The 20,532-nt window shown below is 39.2% G+C and overlaps 1 protein-coding gene across 6 annotated transcripts in view; it reads right to left on the reverse strand.

Annotated features, from left to right (window-relative positions):
* Positions 1 to 20,532, reverse strand: part of celf5a (cugbp, Elav-like family member 5a) — a 174,786-nt gene that overhangs the window by 72,297 nt on the left and 81,957 nt on the right. For all 6 annotated transcript variants that reach the window (XM_056759888.1, XM_056759886.1, XM_056759887.1 and 3 more), the window contains exon 3: positions 7,165 to 7,213. In XM_056759888.1, the coding sequence (XP_056615866.1) occupies positions 7,165 to 7,213 (49 nt within the window). The remainder of the gene's footprint in view (positions 1 to 7,164; positions 7,214 to 20,532) is intronic.

Below are 20,532 nucleotides of genomic sequence, written 5' to 3' on the forward strand. Positions count from 1 at the left end.
AGCAGACATCTGTAGAGCTGCGGGTTGGGCTATGCCCAAACACCTTCGCAAGGGTTAACAACCTTCGCGTAAACCCGGTGTCAGCCCACGTCCTGCGTGGCGACATGTAGGACTGGCATCCGGGGGGGCGTATGCCTGCGAAAGCACCTTTCCACCCTCTAACAGGTTGGGTCAGTGTGCTATTTACCTTTTCTTCTTACCCGAACACATCGCTAAGAAACTGGTACCTCACCAGCCTCCCTTCTTACCCAGACACTGGTTAAGAATAGGCATTCCATCCATCACCAAACAAGCACCCCCTGGGGGCTGGCTGGGCAGAGCAGCCTTCCCCCTTAGGCCGGGATACCATGTGAGCTATCACAGATAGCTCTAACCGGACCTAGTGCTACCGGACGTCTGTAACACCCCCTCCGTGGGCTGTTCCGTCTGATGTATCCTCATGAGAATGGTTCCCACTCCTGGTAACCCATGAGCTTCCCCAGGTGGGCCTCCACCTCGCGGTTAACTACTCAGTCCGCACGTTCCATGCGTTCTCCTCCAAGGACGAGACCATACCTATATCCACCATATTCCTCCCCACGGGTAGGAGGTGGCCTCTGTAGCGCTTCTCTGATTAAGAGTCGCGCTTACCCGGTGTAAACTGATCTGGACGGCCTCTCGCCTATAGAGAGCTAAGGCCCCGTCCGTGAAAGTTACCGGTCAGGGCTGTACCCATCTTTCTCCAAGAAAGCTCTGGAACCCCCCGACCACCACACTGGAAGGTTACAGTCTCACGAAAGCTTCGAGATGACACGCCCAGGCTTGTTACCGTCGCTTCGCTAGAGATTGTGACGCGATACAGCGTTGTGGCGTTTTCCATAGGCAACCCCATCTGTCGTTCTCGACACAACGTCGAGAGACCGACAGAAAGGGAACGTCTTGGTTACGTATGTAACCTCAGTTCCCTGATGGAGGGAACGAGACGTTGTGTCCCTTATGCCACGAACACGTATCGTATTCTGCTGCAGTTTGAGAGGTCTCAGGCTCTTCAGAACAAAGGTAAGTGAATGCTGCACGCCGGCCTCCTTTTATACCGGATTTCCGGGGGCGGAGCCCGGCATGCAAATTGCATTCGCCAAATTTCATTGGCCTTTTCTATAGTAGTCAGAGTTGATTGGTTCTCAAGGGCGAACCCCATCTGTCGTTCTCGACACAACGTCTCGTTCCCTCCATCAGGGAACTGAGGTTACATACGTAACCAAGACGTTTTTTAACATTTACATAAGAGAGACTCTTTGATTTCTAACTTGCGTCTGCATTGGAGCTTTATTTTATCCTTATTTTCAAAGATTATAACGCTACTGTCCATCTTAAACCTTGTATCTCCATGTTTTGTGATTTAGATTTTTTGCCATAAATCATTATTATTAGTCACCCTTTAAAACATTTCACTGGCTTTGCAAATATATAACCAATAAAAAGTATAAAAAATGACTTGTCAACTTGTCAACACACCCCCACAAATCCATGTTAGTTCATTGTATGAGTTGACTAAGACCGCCCAAATGCAGAAGCAAGTCAGTACTGTCAGTACAATTGCTTTGGAACCTGATGTTCCAAATATGGTAAGAAGAGTTACATTTCCATCACATGCTTGCAGTATTTGACCAATTACTACGCACTGGTTAACTGTCCAATCATAGCACCTCGCTTTTCAGAGTGATGAGCTTTGTTAAAAATCCACGCGTTTCAGAGAGGCAGTGCAAGGAGGAGATACAAACATGCCTGTTTTGTGGAATATACAGCGGATACCTTAAATTGTGTATACACATTACATTATATCTAAAACAAACCATTATATTTGTTGTAGCCGTGTCATATGACTCCTTTAAAAGCAATACTTTTTTCCGTTTCCTAAAAACTGTGAATTTGGACATCCAAGGTACTGAAAGGACAGCGATAATAACCATCATCTTCCTGTAACCTGATGTCCTACTATAATAACAACTTCCCAACTTGTAAATACATATTTCCCAGAAGGACTTGTATGCACCATTAGCACGTCCTCATACTAATCCTCTTGTATGAAATATTTCATGGCTACCGCAATGTGAACATAAAGCAGTTTTTTTTTATCCAGGTGTATGGATAACTCTGAAAATACCCGCAGGTAGGTGGATGAGTTTTAAACATGCGACAATGCATCTGTGAAGGGGATTAGCATATATTTTTCCCAGATTCGGAGCAGCCAGGCGTAATTGAAAGGCATAATCTAGAATTTTCTTCCCTTTCCCAAGGAAATTCTACAATTACTTCTCCCACACTTGTTGTTTTAGACTTGTTTCAGGGTTATTCAGGCAACTTCTGCTTTTGGCGTGCAAGCTAGCGCTAGCATGTATGCATGTGCATAAGTGTTGTCTTAGTGGTCTTATTCGGATGATTTCATTATCCCAGCAGAAAATATATGGGTGTTCAGCTCACTCACTTGCACACTTCACATCAACCCCTGACTGACACGTTTAGGCAAATTCATGCAATCTTATCCATCCTTTATGCTACCGATGCAACTAAATCTCACTCAGTCCAACCTAGCAGTAAGTCAAAGCATTGAGAGCAAATTGACCTGTAACATATACCTTCACATTTGTAGAGAAGAAAAAAAATCCTACTTGATACAATTTAGGATTTAATCTCAGATGTGCGGTACGGTAGCTGAAGGATTCTAGTGTCTCTGCGGACGCTCTACTGGGGACCAACATTTGAAAAAATCCATAAATCGGACCGACAAGCCTACGCGGATCGACTGAGTTATTTCTAGAAATTAAGACACGGAATCTGTCAGCGAAATGATTTCCACTCTGAATTGAGCTGCAAAAATGAAATAAAAGAAAAGGCTGCTGTTGGGGTATCTGCTCAAGGGGGAGGGGTGGAACGGGGGGGGGGCGGGGGGATTGGGGTGTTGTCGGGTTGGTAGGAGATCAAAGCGACTAAAGCTGATTTATCCTGTGTTAGGGCTTGAATGCCTCCGAGAGGCATTGAACAGCCCTTCAAAAAGCAATAGCAGCCACCTTCATATCCAGCCAGTGCCAGTCATCAGGCCGGCCGTGAAGCAAAATCAATCTGTTTCATATCAGAGATACCAGGGGAGAAAGTGTGTGTATGTGAGGGTTCGGTCCGTCCCCCAAAGCTGCTTTAAATGACACGCGCTGCATAACAGAGCAAGGATATAAAGTGTTCAATAAGGCAAACATGCTGTTATCTGGAGGTAAGGACTAATATAAAAGTGGTCTGTGTGGAGGGAGTTGTCAATCAAACGCACTTTAATTTCTATTTTCGAATACTCCTCCTGACCGGCATGGGCAATGGTCTTACAAAATCCAAAATAAAAATGTATCTTCCAACCAGGTGTCTGTGACTATTAGACTATTATAGTTTATAAAAACTGAACTAAATAAAATAAATGTAACTTTTTTTATTTTAACGAAAGGACAAAATATAATACATATATGAATAAAATTACAATAATATTGAGAACAAAACTATAATAACTCTTAACATAGCAGGTTTTAGGAGTCGCATGAATGGTTTTTGATTTTCCTTTGTTGGTAGACTGATACAATAAGGTTCAATGTGCCATCATTAGCAAATCCATTAGTTGTGTAATGTCAATGAGCTATTTTTTACGTAATTTTATGTAAATTTGTAAATATACAATTTCATTGTTAATCATGTTCGTTCATAATGCATCAAAAATATTTAAAATGTAAATGTATAAAACAATTTATGAAAATGTAAAATAAATAAGCATATATAGAAATTTGATTAAATCATATTTGATTATTATATTAATTACGTTATATTGAATCTTATTGTAAGCATTACCGCTTTCATAAATGTAAATACAAAACCAGTTTTTCTATTATAATATGAGTCGCTATATGAGATTTTTTATAACTAAAATGTAAAGCTAAACCTCAAAAACCATCTGCACAAAGGAATATGTACTGCTTGATGATATCCAGTACTTCATTTAGATTTTTAGTTTGATGTCAATAAGCTAGAACGGTATTGATGGGAGGTACACGCAGTAAGACAAATAAAGGTTAGGAAACACCGTATTACAGCAAAGATAAAGCTAAGATGCATAACCAGGCAGATAATTGCATGTGGTTGACAATGGTAACAACCACTTAAGCCCTCCCCATTAATTCAAGGTTGCAACCTTTCAATCGGCCACTGTACAGTCCTTTCTCACGATAACCCATCGCATTATTAATTTAACTAGGCGGCGTGTCAATCAAGTGACCCATCCAGGAGATTCTTTCTAATCCAAGGCCGCATGCAGATTGAAATGATTAAATTGTCCCTCTCGATGCTTTTTTTTAATCACATTAGCTCTGCAGACTTAATAACCGCTGACAGAAAGCCCTTGTGGAGAAGGTTTGTTGAGGTTTAGAAGGTCTCTTCCTTTGTTTCTCTTTAAACAGGTGCGGTGACCTTTCATACACTTAACAAGATTACGAGCGTAATTAGAAACGAAGCCACCGAGGGTCCCAACAGTCAACCCTGCGGAACTCACGAGAGTAGCTGATGTCCATCGGGCACCACCCTGCCATTATAGAAAGAAACATAATTAAGTTCTCACGCATGGATCCTCAACCACTCTAGGGAACGCAGGATGTGCCGAAGCACAAGTAGCATTAGCTCGTATCACTACACGGTACGTAACCGGTGCCAAAAGCAATTGCATGTCTATCAAAGCAGAAAACTTCTAGGATTGGTCTGGGGTTTGGACCGAAATCCCCGGGAACCAATAAAATCACAATGGTGTTGGATTGCTCCTGGGGTGCTACTCTGAGCTGTTCATTTAAAATGATGTGCAACTATTGGGCCTGACCTAAGCACGCTCTCCATCTCCAACATGGTCGCCAAGAGGAAGGCAATAAGGGACCTGAGGAAGTCCAACGTGCGCCTGGGGAGCCCTAAGGCTGGCCACTCACAAAGAAGTCCAAAGACAGCTAAGTGTCATAGTCAGTGCGAACACACACCTTTACAACGGCAAAATCAATGGAGCTATATGAGGCATCAATCTCCTGTACAAAGGCCTGCTTGTCTACTGCTGGGACGGACCATTTGGATGTGGAACTCGCACATTGAAAATTGCTGTGATGGTTTTCTAGGCTTCAGTTGATGCATCCCCATGAAGACTCGTTTATCTGCTCGGTGACAAGATTGGGATTTTTTGTGTTAATAAAGTTCACAGTGCCATTGTTTCTGGAAGACCTTAGGGGTTGGTCTGGCATTGAGTATCAGTTATCTATTTAGATGAGTAGTTCACAACCGAGAGAAAGGGCGAAGTAAACTTTCAAGGAGAGAACAAAAAATAAAAACAACAACTAGACAAGATTGACACATTTTAATGAATCCCCCAAACTATTTCTAATGGCAAATTGTTGCTGAGTTTTGTTTATAGATATTTATTCATGTTTCTTTAAACATTACAAGCTGATTTAATGAATTGCGCAGCATGTTACAATGAAATCAAATCCCTTTATTGAAAATTGATGAGTGTTATTGACAACAAAATCTTAAAATTGACATTGGGGGACCTTGGAGTAGTATTTCTCAACAAAACCTAAAACAAAGTCTACCCAATGAAAACAACCCATGGAACTAGTTTAAAAGCAGTTGGCAACCTTGGAGGTTGGAAACTTGGTTAAAATGTTTTGGCTGCCTTAACTTTGCAAGTCTAATCAATATGGCTTTTCAAGTCATTTCTACTTACTAGAGGGAATGTGTGTTACATCGACGTTCACAAAAACCAAACGAGCCACCCTTTATACTATGTTATCAATCTGTGAAGTCAAATTAATAACTAAATATTACATTATTGAAATTGAGAGATCTGGTATTTTCGTTAACATTTTAAGCAGATGTTCTTCATATTGACTTAAAGATTAACGATTCAACACGGACTTAGTTTGTTTAATCACTACACGTATTTTGTTAGAGTAGAAAATGTTTATCTACGGTTTTGCTTTGTGTCAATTACAAAATACATATCAGGAAATGCAATTCCATGCTGTATTTTAGCGTACCAGGACACCTGGTTCCTATATGTAGGTCGTCAGGATCCCTTTCGAACTCTTTTCATTTTAGCAAATACTTGCATGTTTTAGTCACGGTTTCTACTTTTGAAATCAGCCATTTTGCTGAACATTTTGCCACTCAAGGGGGCGTGTTCCGACATTTCCCATGACTTCAGTGCATACCCTCTATATCCACATTTTGACCAGTGGTGAGTTGCTGTAACTGCAAATAAGTTCAAATTGCTTATTTAGATGAGCTGATATAATGTCAAAACATTAAAAAGGTACTTAAGTTGAAATGCCTTGTAAAGCCATATTGATTGTACTTAATTAATTGCGGCGAAATTTTTATTGTGTGCTCATTCAGACACTCATTCAGGAAACGTCAGCTTTAATCGCCTTTGACCACCACATAACCCCAGGGACATGTGTAGGCATCTCAACATGCTGTACACATGTAGATCTATTTAAACTAATTGGCAGACCACATGCTACACACTAAAGAAGACTAAGTAAATTAGCCTGGCTCGTATCCTGCAATAAAATTGATTTCTGGCAACCTGTGCACCCTCCAATCTCTCTCTACTTTCCCCCAAACATCCGGCCCAATGGCGTCCATACCTTTCGTTTACAATTTGCCTCTCAATTTGACCAGACATCAAGTGTGCAAGGTTCGGGGCTCCGTGCTCCCGTTCCAATATCAAAGCTAATTACTTTTTAATTTACAGTATGTGGTTAATGGGTTTGGCGAGGGGAGGAAGGTTAGACAGGAAGCAGAAGCCACTTCCTCTCTGTTCGCTAGCACCGCGGCCTCCTTAATTAAAATGAATAATCTGGACATCCATCAGATAGACAGAGTTGAGAAGAGAAGAAAGCAGGTGAGCAAGAATAAAGTACAGCATTAGTGCTATACGATTGGCATCGCTTCCCCTTGATATTGTAATGCCGATTATCAATTTTTTATGTTATACATTTTTTTACTTGCTCACTTGTAGAGATCAAAAACCGTACAAGAAGTCGGAAAGAAAGCCGGGAAAATAGTCAAATATGAATTGTGCACTAATGTACTTAAAAATTGTGAGAGCAAGACACTTACCTCCACGGCTCTCGCTGTCCGCTGGCTTCACCTGGATGGGTCGGGTCATCTGTGAGAAAAGAAACACAAGAGAGAAACACATGAAGTTACATCAAACAGTTCACAAGCTTTTCTAGGTTCGTTGTCATGTATTAAATAAACAAAATACCAACAGCGTTGATTTGCTCAAGTGTTTTATTCGTGTTTGTCTGGTTTGTATGCATAAAATTAGAATATTTGAAAAGATTTGCTTGTGATTTCCTGATGCTAGGGGGCGGGATTTGGATATATCGGCCGGGGTCAGGTTGCCAACTACAGTGGATTTGATTAACAATATGCATTCAGTGAATGTTTTTGTATTAGCTTTGCGTCTCTCTCGGTTACGCCGGCTATGGGCGGTGGCACGAAGCAAGTGAAATGCAACAACAATTAAAGTGAAGGCAGCCACTAGAGAAAGTAGGATCAATGAACCTCTATTGATCTCTGGCCCTTAGGCTGTGGAAAGTGTCTGAGAAGGAGGGATTCTGTGGGTAGAAAGCCAACAGTAATCTACTAAAGCCTGATAAGAATGGCATTTGTTGGATTAGATGCCTCTGTCATCACAGTTATCGTGTCGTGTGTTGCGCGCAGCCATTTTTTTTATACTATCCCCGCAAAGGCTGTATTCTCAGCTGGTTTTTCTATTGCGCAAACTCGAGCAAAACAGATTTTGTTTTGTTTGTTTTTCGTCTGTCCATCTTTCAAGGATTCAAAGGATTTCGCTGTGGGATCAAAGGATGTTCAAAGAGTTTGTCTGCTCTTCCATTTTCGCCTACCTGGGGATATAATGTAAAGCACAAAGAGAATATTGTAAGGGTGGAATGGTTGATTATTGAAACATTAAAGAAACATTAGAAGTGGTTCTAGTATTACGATTGTTTGCATTCTCATCACAAAAAAAGTTGTTATAAATATTTTGACACTGCCAGTTTAAAGTGATCATAAACACAGAATAATACAGGTGGAATAGCTTAAGCTATATTTAAAGGGATAGTTCAGCTAAAAACAAAAAAACCTAAAAATCATTATTTACTCACCCATTTCAAATCTGTATGTCTTTCTTACTTTTGCAGAAAACAAAAGATGTTTTTAAGAATGTTGGTAGCCGAACAACATTGGTACCCATTGACTTGCATTGGTTTTGAACTCATACAATATAAGTCAATGGGTACCACAATTCTTCAGTTACCAACATTCTTCAAAATAACTGCTGAAGAAAGAAAGTAAACTATTTCAGTTTTTTCATCTCAGAAACACAAAATTGATTATTTATAGTATCATTGCACTAAAGCTGCTTTTTCTGTATATTGAAAGCGAATGGAGCTATAAAGCAAGATTTACAAAATAAGTTTCTCAGTAAACGGCTCTGTAAACATTTCAATCTGTTTCCCGCATTTAATGTGTGTGTAAACGCCCTTTTTTAAATCACTTTTTTTTGACCATCCACTATCACTGTATAGAAGACGAAAGCCTGAACATTCTAATCATTTGGCATTTCACAAAACAAAGAAATTCAAATAGAGTTTAAAATGACATAAAGATGATTACCTAGACAAGAGGACAACAAGTAATATTCTTACAATGATAAAATGGCAGCATTTGATTTTTTTGGGTGAACTATCCCTTTAATTGTTGAAAAACAGGACAGATCATGTCCTGAAGGCCTACTTTACACTCTAACATTCATTTCTCAGCATCGTAGTCCAATGGGAGCTTTTCATCGATCCAAAATGAACTGCTAATAGCAACACAGCAGGCCCGGTTTGGATGAAAAAGGCCAAGAGCTGCGCTGAGATTTGCGACAAGATTACCCAAATTTGCAAAGCGTCCTTTGCCGCTCCCCCAGCCATCTGTAACCCCAAATTAAGCCTTTTCAAATGCTGCAGTGACTTTTGTCACACGCAGACTCCAACTTCAGGGGCCAAGAAAATGTTTAAGAGATGCCAGGATCAACATTTTTTCATTATCCTCAACATATTTTCTTTTACCGTCCAATTGCGGTGAGGCGATCAGAAAAGGTCAGTTTTAAAGACAGGCCAATCCCATAAAAGCGTGACTTGTTCAAGGAGAAACACCATAATGGGATTTTAAAACGCCTTAATAACATGCTGATATATGAGGAAGAGGGCCAGGCCAGATTCATTAAGTGTTAAACGTATCCATTTTCACCTTGAGGATATGAATAACCTTCCTCTGAGAAATTCTTCCATAAATTTAACCGTCGTAAATAATAACTAGCAGGGTCTAAGTCTTTGTACATGGGGTAAAAGGAAAAAGATGTCATTCTTTTGAAGGTTGGAGTTCAGTTGCGTCCTCTCGCACACGCTCTTATTCTTGGGTTTGCACGGTCCAAGGCGCAGCCGGTGTCCTTTAAAATAACGCAATGAGATTCTGTTGAGTAGCGCAGGTTGTTTCATATTTCTATACTGCTTTTCACTCCCATCGCCTCAGAAGTTCTCAGGCGTAAATAAAAAACAGACCGGAGCAATTTTTGAAACATACCCATCCCAAACAAACCGTTTGACAAAAAACACAATGTGATACTGCCAAGATGCGGCCCACATTAGACGGAATAGATGTATTTCTAAATGCATTGCAATATGCATTCAACACCTCATAATGAAGAACACTGTTTTGCGAGGCGATGCACCGGAAGCCATTTGACTTTCTTCACAACTGCCCTACATCTGTACACACCATCAGTGAGATGTATTCCTCACACATTGGACTTTCGGATGGGGTTTATGGATCCACATCCCTAACCAGTCACCGTCCCGGCCATAAAATGCTGGCGTAATGGTCTATTTGTTTTCCTCAGAGCAATGTGCTTCTCCCTTGTACATTTAGTATCGATAGCGATCGGTTTATTGCATTTTTCTCACCTCTAATGGGATACCACACACTATAGGTACACACACATTCACAACAACACTATACACATACTTAGAGAGATGAAACAATTCTGTCTGATAATGATAATCAGAACAATATTTAAATGTTACTATTTTTAGCGATAATTGTATGATAAATATTGTCTAAAAATAAACTTAATAAAAATATTTAAAACCTAATATATAACTTTAAATGAAGCAACATAAAATAATAATAATGTCTAACTTTTAGATATGAAATATTGTTTGTAAATATGAACTTTTTAATAATAATTACTATTTTTATTAAAAAGTTCATATTTAGATTCAATATTTCTAAACTATGAAAATTTCATATCCATATTGTTATTATTAAACAGTCATTATTTAAACATATTATTTACTAATATCTAAAAGGCAAACATTATTAATATTGCCTTTATTTTATTATTAAAAAGTTAATATTTAAATTCAATATTTCAAAACTATGAAATTTTCATAACTATATTGTTATTATTAAACAGTCATTATTTAAACATATTATTTACTAATATCTAAAAGGCAAACATTATTAGTATTGCCTTTATTATTATTATTAAAAAGTTTATATTTACATACAATTTTCAATTATATCCAAAAGGCATTAGTTACTATTATTCTCATATTTAAAAAATATATTTTATATTTAGTATTTAAAAATATATTTTATTTTTTATTAAATTTAAACAATAAATTAGAATGGATATAAAAACATGCAAATTTATAGAAATATAGAAACTATATACAATTGTAGTCTGCGTTCTTTGTTACATTCTTCAACTGCATCTACACTTAAAGATGATGATGTCTCATAAATAGACAAGTTATTTAATAATAAAACTTTGAATAATAGATGCATAAAAAAAGTTACAAAATACATTAAAGCACGCACAACATTTACGTAAATACAGATTATCGTCTTATATCGTCTGACAACAAATAATTTATGGACCTAGTGTATTCTGCAACCCTACACATTTATTTTACACATAGAACCGGCATTTGATAAACTGGCTGTCGTCAAGGAAACCGTTCATTTAGTCTCTGTCCTAAGAGACTTTAATGCCTCTGCTGCTTTTGTACCTTCATACCGAAACCGCTCTTTACGTAAGATAAAACGAGTCAGTTTGCTTTACGCTGCATTTGTGTAACAACACGTGTTGTAATTGTGATAGATTCAAGGAGGTTTCCGTGCAACTGTACTGGGGTTTGGGAAATCAAGGGAATGGGGAGAGGGTGGGTGGCGGTGCAGAAGAAGGGCAAAACCACTGCCTGCAACTGCCAGATAAGATTGCTTCTCAGCTGAGTGGCATTTCCAGCACCGTGACTCCACCCTACTGCTCCTCCACATATGCTGATAGACTCACGCTGACACGAACGTGCGCTTTTACGTTTCCCGCCCAAGGCTAAAGCACCGGCGTCCCCTCGTTTGCCAATCTGTTGTTTAAACTCGGCGGAACAATTCAAATCCCCACATCCCAACGGGGGCCGCGTCTCATTTGGGATGATGCACGCGTTCCGACACGCCCTCGGGTCCCAGCATTCCGACCCGGAAAGCATTCTCCCGGAATTCCGACGGAATTAGATAAAGCAGCAACTGTCTCTCTCTCTCTCTAAAACACACAAAACTCCATAATCACGTTGTTTGCCGTGCAGCTGTCTTTCAAAAGGGGGAGCTATCAAACAGGGTAAACAAAATCCAGTGGGGGATATGAGACAGCCATTCTCCTGAGAGGCAGTCTGTTCTCCTGTAGCGGTGTTTGATTAGGCACCGCTGTGCCGGGGTAGATAGAAATTCAGAACAAGCTGCTCGGAGCAAATCGGGACTACGTCCCGTCGCCCTCGTCTATGATGAATGTGAAATAATTCCCGTATTTGTTTTACCACGCTCTGTCATGGTTTGCAACGTGGATTCAATTAATGGTTGTGGTGCTTTTTGGAATCAGAGTCTTTGTTTTCACGCATTAATAAAACAGAGGATGGCCCACAAAAATCCTGTGTTTGCCATAGCAGCTTACCCAGAATACATTTATTTTAAAGCAGACTGTTCTGTTAACTTTTTTCCAGGTGACTGGAGTCAGTGTGCAAAGTCACAGCTTGTAGAATCTCAGGAACCAGACTTTAAGCTTTGCCCACCTGCTGGGCTGTGTGTTCAAAAGCTGTTTTGCATCGACGTTTTTTTCTCCTTTGCAACGTTAAAACCACTCACAACAGTGTCTCGCTATTTCAGAATAATAGTTAAAACAGATTTGTATGTGTCTTGCCTAATAATGCCTTTTAGCCTTGTCTATATTTAGTACATTATGTAAATTATATACAAGTATGTATAGATCCCTTTGTAAACAAGACTGGTCCAAAAGAACTTCCCGTTTCAGTTTTTTAACATCACACAAATGTTTGAATAGAATACAACCAACAGATCATTTATAACAAATCAAAATGTTAAACGGATATTTGTAAGATTTAATTTGATATGGGTTGTAACAATATGTCGATATATCGCATATCGCAATACTAAAAAAAGTAAGATATGTATCAAAACGCTATTGCAATTTATTTAAAAGTGTTATTAATTTTAATATTTATGTTAAAATTCAGTTAAATTTTTCTTTGAAAGATGGTTGGATTTAACCTTGAATGTTGTCACAAAAAACAAAATAACAAATGTTACAAAAAAAAAGATTCAAATACCGTGATGAAATCGCAATTGTAACCCAGTACCGTATCGATTCAAAACCATACTGTACACGATATTACAATATTTTTATAGTACGATAAAATTAAAATTAAGAAATGAAATTGGAAGTGCATCTAGACCAGTGTTTACATCTTGTAAATTGGTCTATATTATAGTTCCAGACTTACAATGATTGGACAATCCAGCTTTTGATATGTGCTAAAATACATTGTATAAAAACAGCAATGGAATAAAACATTAGCTTTATCAGACAAATACTTGGTATTAAAAGCACTATTTGGAATCAAATCAACATTGCTTCTAAGGTTTTGCTCATTTAACCACATAAACATAAAGGTGCAATCTGTAACTTTTGACTCTATGTCGCCATCTCTGTTTAAAACATAAAATGGCCGGTTACTTTACTAATCTGTATGTAGGTTGAAATTATGTCAAATTGAATCCTCAGAGAGCTCTTATAAATCAATATTATAAATCACTGCTGCGTGTTACATTCATTGACAACTTTGAGATGTATTTACTCAATTACTGCATTTCAGATTTAATATTACAATGAATTAAAATATAAATAAGACACTTCCAAATCGTATAGTAACCCTGCTGTGTATGTGAGCTTGTCTTATTAAAGACAATAAATGCTAGAGGTTTGTCTGGAGTTTAACGGCAAGATAACAGCCTATTCCCAGATCGTTATTTAGCATTAGCAGGCCATCAAAGCCCCATGTCCTCTGTTATTCCTAATAGGGAAATAAACACCTTTTGACTGGAGCATCCCGGCTGTGATAATTAATATTTCCAATTATTGATTTGAAAGTGTGCTGTGTGGTGAAAGCCGTGGGCCGCGGCTGGGCTAATAAATCTACTGTACAGGAGAGAAGGAGAAAAAGACAGTGAGCTTAGTAAAGGGGCAACCCAGTATCACGTCGAAGAGTGAGTTTCAAGCTTTGCCTCCTCTAGGGGTGAACATGACACGCGCATGAGGGTGGAGTAACGTGAGCAGAACGGGCCAATTTTCAAATGTTTTTATAAATCATGACGTGTACTGGTGTACATGGTATTTTGTGTACGTTTAATACTCTGTGCGCACACTTTAGACACATTTTTGCACATAAGCCGACCCGATAAACCTAACATTTTTTCTCTTATATTATTGTGACTGGTTGCGTCATAACATTCGCTTACGTTATGAAACGCCATTCGAGTGGACCGGTGTGTCTGTTACATGCTTTGGCACAACACTGGGTCGCAAGGGGAGAGAGTTTCAGTAAATAACAACCTAAAAAGACTCGGAATGTGGCGAATGAGTCATGTGGATTACATTTGAGATATGGGATTAGTGCTTTTTTTCTCATTCATCAGCGCCCCCGATCGCATGGTCCAAACGGGTTGTCCCGATTCTCTTAATGAGTAATGGGTGTTTTTTTGGGCGTAACGTGCAATAAACCAATCAGAGTGTCATCTCTCACTCTCTTTAAGAGCCAGTTGCGCTCGAGCCATGGCGGATTCGCTATTTACACGTCAGAATTTACAAGAGCAAAGACTGGACGCTTCTCCAGAGAGGAAACGCATCTGCTTGTGCATAAGGTTAAAGTGCACGAGCAGATCATCTGACAAGCTGAATTTGTATCTTTATGCACACATTAATAATATTTTACATTGTAAACCATTTATTTTTTATATTTGGCATGTTTGTGTGCTGCTGCGCTTCCCTCTGTGTAAAAAGTATAAAGTGAAAGCACATTGTGGACCCGCCCAGAGGCGCATTTTCTACAAATGCGCTTTTTTTTTCAAACAAACAATTTTTTTTTCTGTTTTCAGTTCCTCAATATAGCAACGCGCCAACATATTTTACATAACTACGTTTTCAGAGTTGTATAAAGACCTTACATAATGAAGCTTTATGTTTTTATTACCTTAGAATGAGCTATTTCCATCTTGATACAACGCAGGTCCGCTTACATGGAATTCGCCATGTTGTTTCTACAGTAGCCCTAAACGGACAAACTGTTCTACAGATTGCGTTTCGTAAATACGTTATCGCCTTTGGCAAAAAAGGGAAAATGCGACTACATCTTAGTCCTGTGAGAGCCGCACAACAACGTCCCTTAAAATGTAAGGTCAACGGTCCAGATTAAATCTCTTCCTATAACATTTCTCAACCTCCCAAGTTCTCACCGCAAGACACAAGTTCTGACCTTTCACACACACATCCACGATCCTACAAAAGACCTTCAGGATGACAGCGTCTGTTCCGCCATCTACAAGTCTCTCGGAGTGAAACCAGCCGTAACGCTGATTTAACTGGAGGTGGATAAAAGGTACGACTCGCGAAATATCAAAAAGAACAAATGAAAAGCTGTGGAAAAAACGTCTCTAATCCTACAAACACTCAGCAAGCCAGTCACCCGAGTGTCAAAGTGAGATAAAGAAAGAAAGGTTGCGCACAAAAGAGATTCCCTGACTTCACAGCTGCTGTGGTCTTTTATCAGGGGAAGGGCATCTATCCCAGACATCTCTCCAGCAAAGGCGTTCCGGGCTCGAAGCAGCCATCGCTGTGCTTTTTGGAGAAAAACAGAAGGCTTGGAAGAGTTGTAGGAGGGAATAAATCTGTCAACAAATTACCGAGAAGCGCAGCGTTGTTTGTTTTGATCTCTTTTTATTCTCGTTTTTTCCCAAAACCTTTTCTTGTAGAACTTACTTATCTGAAGAACGCATTAAACGGGCCGTTTCATGTTGGCAATCGCTTTTAGCCGCGCTTCGGTCTTCAAAGTCTTTCGATTAGAGTGTTGAAAGTGGGCATTTCAGAAAAAATATATTTTAATTGCTTCATAAAAAATGTGCTTTGAGGATGCAGAAACATTCTTGTGCACATAAAATAAAAAATACAAGAAAATGATGCGGTACTTTTCAAGCTAGTTCACAAATTCTTTTTTAAATAGTAACATTAAACCAGACAAACTGAAGAAAACAAAAATTTCTGAGATCACATGCTATCCCAACCGTTCCGATACCAAGATCTCTTTAGTATGTGCTAATACAGCATTTAGGGGAGTTCACTGCGCTCTGTTCCGCTCTCTCTGCCCCGCCGCGGCCGAGCGAATAGGAATATCCCCGTGCTGTCAGAGGCATTACACAATTGTGACAGATTACAGGTCGCTCCTCTGACCAATGGGTAGCCAGCACCGCTTCCCAGCCAGTGACCCATAATTCCCGGCATACCTATGCCGAGCTGACGTTTCCTTAATTGGTTACAGACCACCGGCGAGCCGACGTCTTCTCAGCGCTATGATAGCCTATTAGCAACCCAACAGCTTGCAATTTTTTCTGCCTTTTATTTTAGCCACCCGGCACCCTCCCCACACCACACGTAACCTCTTTCAACCCCGCGGACCTCGAGGGATGACAACAGCGGAATGAGAACAAAAGAGGCACAGGATGGAGAGAGTGAGCAAGTCAAGTCAACTTGCTGCTAGTCAACCAAGTGGCAGGTGTGGGCAGAAAAGGCCCGTGGGGAACGAGCAGGAGATGGAAGGATAGACAGATGGAAAGGGAAAGAGAGAGCGGCGTAGAGCTGGAGACCTGAAGCCGAAAGTGGCATTTGCTCAAAGCAATTCATCCTATCTGCTATGAGCGATGATGCAATAATGGTAATGCGCTCGCTGCGTCTAGACTTCCAGCAAGGTGCATGAAAAACAAACAATAAAAGCTGCAAGCATCTTATCAACTACTATGTCCCTATAAACATGTCAACTCAAGTCTACTGGGTCCAACTGGCAGCGTTGAGTAAACATGGGAAAAAAACATTGCATTATTTGTAATAATATATACTGGGACTGTATACATCCACACAAAATTTGTGAATATAATTTTTTGAAACCATTTCCACTAAAACAGGAAGTTATAGCAGGGCACATCAAGCGGCTCCTCCCCCCTTTAAAAAACATATAAGACTTTTGTTGCATAATTACATCATCTAAACATGAATTTTGTCGACTTGGAGCAGGTTAGTTTAAAGATATCTTTAAGGTTAACATAATTGTAAAAGCCAAAAGAATAAATTTGATTTTATTAAAGTTGTAGGATATGCATATTTTAAATGATGCACTTTTTATCGGTCACATATCAAATAAGAGAATTTGTGACTATAGTAACATTAACACATTAATACAAAAGGTAGTATTTCCGTTTTTTCAATGAAGCACACACAAAAAAACTAATAAGGAACAGTTCACCCAAATATGAAAATTCTCTCATCATTTACTCGCCCTCAAGATGTTTCAAATCTATATAAATGTATATGTTCTGGATCTGATGAACACAGAGAAAGATATTTGGAAGAATATTTTTAACCGAACAGTTCTTGGCCACCATTGACTACAATAGTAAGAAAAATTGCTGTAAAAATGTCTTTGTTCTGTTGAACACAAATGAAGATACTTTGAAGAATGTATGGAAGCAAAAAGCAGAAAACTGCAAAGCAGTTTTGGGGCATTTTTGACTACCTTTGACATTTTTCCTACTATGGTAGTCAATGGTGGCCATGAACTGTTTGGTTACAATCATACTTCCAAATATCTTCCTCAGTGTTCATTCGATGCTCATTTACTTACATATACGGTTTTATAATCTTGCCAAATTGTTAACTCTAAAGTCCACCTAGCTTCAATCTTTTTCAACCCACTGTCCATTTCGTCCACGTTTCAGTGCACTTATCTCTTTCGTGATCTGGATCACCGTTGCCTTGACGATCGATAGCGAAACAACAGATCTTTGTGTGCTGGAGTGTTTTACAGAAGGGACAGTGTAGCTCGGTGTGTTTCATTGCGAGTGTGTAAGTGTGTGTGTGTGTGTTTGTAGAGAGCAGGCCGAGGCTCAATGAAGATCCAGCATGCTTAGTCCATCTGTCTGTGGGGGCAGTCCAAAAAGACTTCAACAACACAACTACACTCCTATCACAACAACCAGCAATGAACCAATACAGAAAGTTATGCTGACACAGATTGTGACAATCATTGGCCGATAATGTTTATGCTTTAGACAGAAACTGATATGATGGCTAGGATTATACATGTACATCTTGCTTTTTTTAATAAAAGTATTGTTCAAACGAGAGAAATTACTTTTTTTAATCAAAAGATTATAAATGTTGATCTTTGTGTATGTTGGCTTTTAGGCCATATACACCCTTGGACCCAAAGTTTAATTTAATTAGCATTTCTATGTATTGTGGCCATTCAAGTGGGAGAAATGTTGTTAGTAGTCCACAGAATGAAACAAGAATGATAATTTTACCTATAAATATTAAAGTCAAAAAAACTAAAAATTATTTTAAAATGGTCTCTTAATTTTTTAAACGGCTGTATACGCTACTGTAGAGTAGTCCCAAACATGACTAAAATTCACCCACAACAAATATTTAAAATCTACAGTCTCTCATTTTCAGAATAATGACCCAAAAATGCTGATGACTCATCCTGCACTTCACATATTTTGTCCAATCAAATGCTCCCTACAACGAGAACGTGTCTCCCCATAATACAAGCAAACGACCAGCAAGTAGCAAATATTTAACTAAAGCAAATAAAAACGTCTCTTCACACAGTGGCCATTTCACTAAATATAACCCCTAAAATAGCTCACTACTAACCTTACAATACAGAAATGCTCTTACAAGCATGTAATATCCCTTACAAGACAAACAAAGAACACTTTTTAGAGCAAACCCAACATGCAAAACATCACAAGCTGAATTCCTACTTATGCCAAAATAGATTTAAATCCCTCTTCAAACAACTTCACTAAAAAAAATGTGTTGGATACGAAATGGTATTCGTCTCTTTTGATTGCTCCAGAATCAATTTCCTGAATCCTCTTAAACGTCCAGGATGAAAAATAACACTTGGACCTTGAAGCAGCATGACCTCGTTGCTGAACATTTTCTTTACCTTTGTTCACCCCAAAGGACTCCAAATACGTGAGAACACGGTGCAGCCGGCCAGAAAACATGATGTAATTGTCTTTCCATCTTAGAGCTCATCTCTTTTGGTTTGATAGAGAGATGGTGAAAGTCAGTGTGGCATATTTTTACATGTGTTTGCTCATCACCACGCTATTACAGAACCTACTGGATTTATTTTTCTTACAAGTGGATGTAAAGAGCTGTGAGAACTAATAATGGTATAACTGTTCTATCTATACACCTTTGGCCAAAGTGCACGGAGTGACATCAGTTCATATGCTTTGTATCTTACTAAGACAGACCCCAAGGGTTGTGGATCCCTCTCGGGACTGATTTACCTCCTTATCTCCCCATCTTCTTTCCTGTATAAACCGTATCCCACCGAGAGACCAGATCCTTCCATAAACATTTCCATAATCATTTCCGCCACCTGCGTCCATTCCAGCTCGCTGACAGATGCGTACTTCCTGTCATTGTGTGCATAATACCATTCAGACACATTTATTTTACCGTGACATTAATTCAACGGCGAGATTTGCATTTGAATGTATCGCTGGTGAAATACCTAGTCGTACTGTTTCTCCTGAGATTGCGCGTCTCATCTAGATTTTAGGAGAAATCTCAACAATGTATCAAACTGGGCTCAGAGTTGCTCCAACACCAAATATTTCAATATGAACACGGATGAACAAGGAGAAACAACTAACACAGTGAAATCATTATACAGAAGTCCCTGGAGATATGAAAGAGCAACCTCTGAGCAGTAATATTTAGACAGTCATACAGAATGAGAGAGAGAAAGATGAAGCGAGTCCCTCGAACGCCCTGCACTCCGCATGAACTCCAGCCTCCTGCCACGCGACAGCCCCTGCTTTGCTTTGTATAATAATTTATTCATTTTTTATAAGTTTCAAATGCACCCCACAATCTATTTGTCAAGCTTAGGAAACCTGCTAAATCATGCAGCGTTTACATTAAAGATAGTGAACCTTCACAGAATTATCCGTAAATCCCGCTCGCACACAATGCGCTCAATTATATTCCTACATTATTTGAACCTACTGACTACTAGGAAGTGGTACAGTAAATACAGCAAATGAAAGTTATTTCATCATTTACTCACCCTCTTGTCATTTCAAACCTGTGTGACTTTCTATGTTCTGCAGAACACAAAAGAAGATATTTTGAAGAACGTTGGCAACCACACAACATTGGCCCCCATTGACCTCCATTGAACCCCTGAGACGTTTCAAAATATCAAATTTTCCAACAACGTTGGGAAATTCTAATCTGAAACGTCAACCTGGCTGCACTCCATTGTAAAACATGACAGCAGAGAATTATGGGTAGAGGGAGTGAGCTAGAGAACGAAAAAGAGGCCAAAGAAAAGTGATTTAGCCTCCTAGTTCATCTTCATCTGTGTCCTGTCCCAAAGACCTGGTTCATGAAATAAGTCCTGCTAAAAATCAATGTGGGGCCTGAGACGTATAAAGGTGACCTATTCAGAACAGGTGGCTCTTGTGGAGTGCTACACCGCAAGCCTGTACTGTTAAGGCCAGGCTAGGAAGATTTAATGGGGGCATCGATTAGGCAGAGAGCAACTTAAAATTCGCTAAGTGCCGAGTTGTTTTTAAAAAGGTGACTGCGGTGTGTTACAGACGGCCATTTTCGTCGATTCTATGACCGGAGCTCATTTAGCAAACACTGAAAAAGGAGAAATATAAAAGAGATTTTATACTCTTCCTCCTTTGCAGTCTTTTACAGATATAGTTTGCTGTGCTTTT

Source organism: Triplophysa dalaica, chromosome 10 (assembly GCF_015846415.1).
Source record: "Triplophysa dalaica isolate WHDGS20190420 chromosome 10, ASM1584641v1, whole genome shotgun sequence".
NCBI lineage: Eukaryota > Metazoa > Chordata > Actinopteri > Cypriniformes > Nemacheilidae > Triplophysa > Triplophysa dalaica.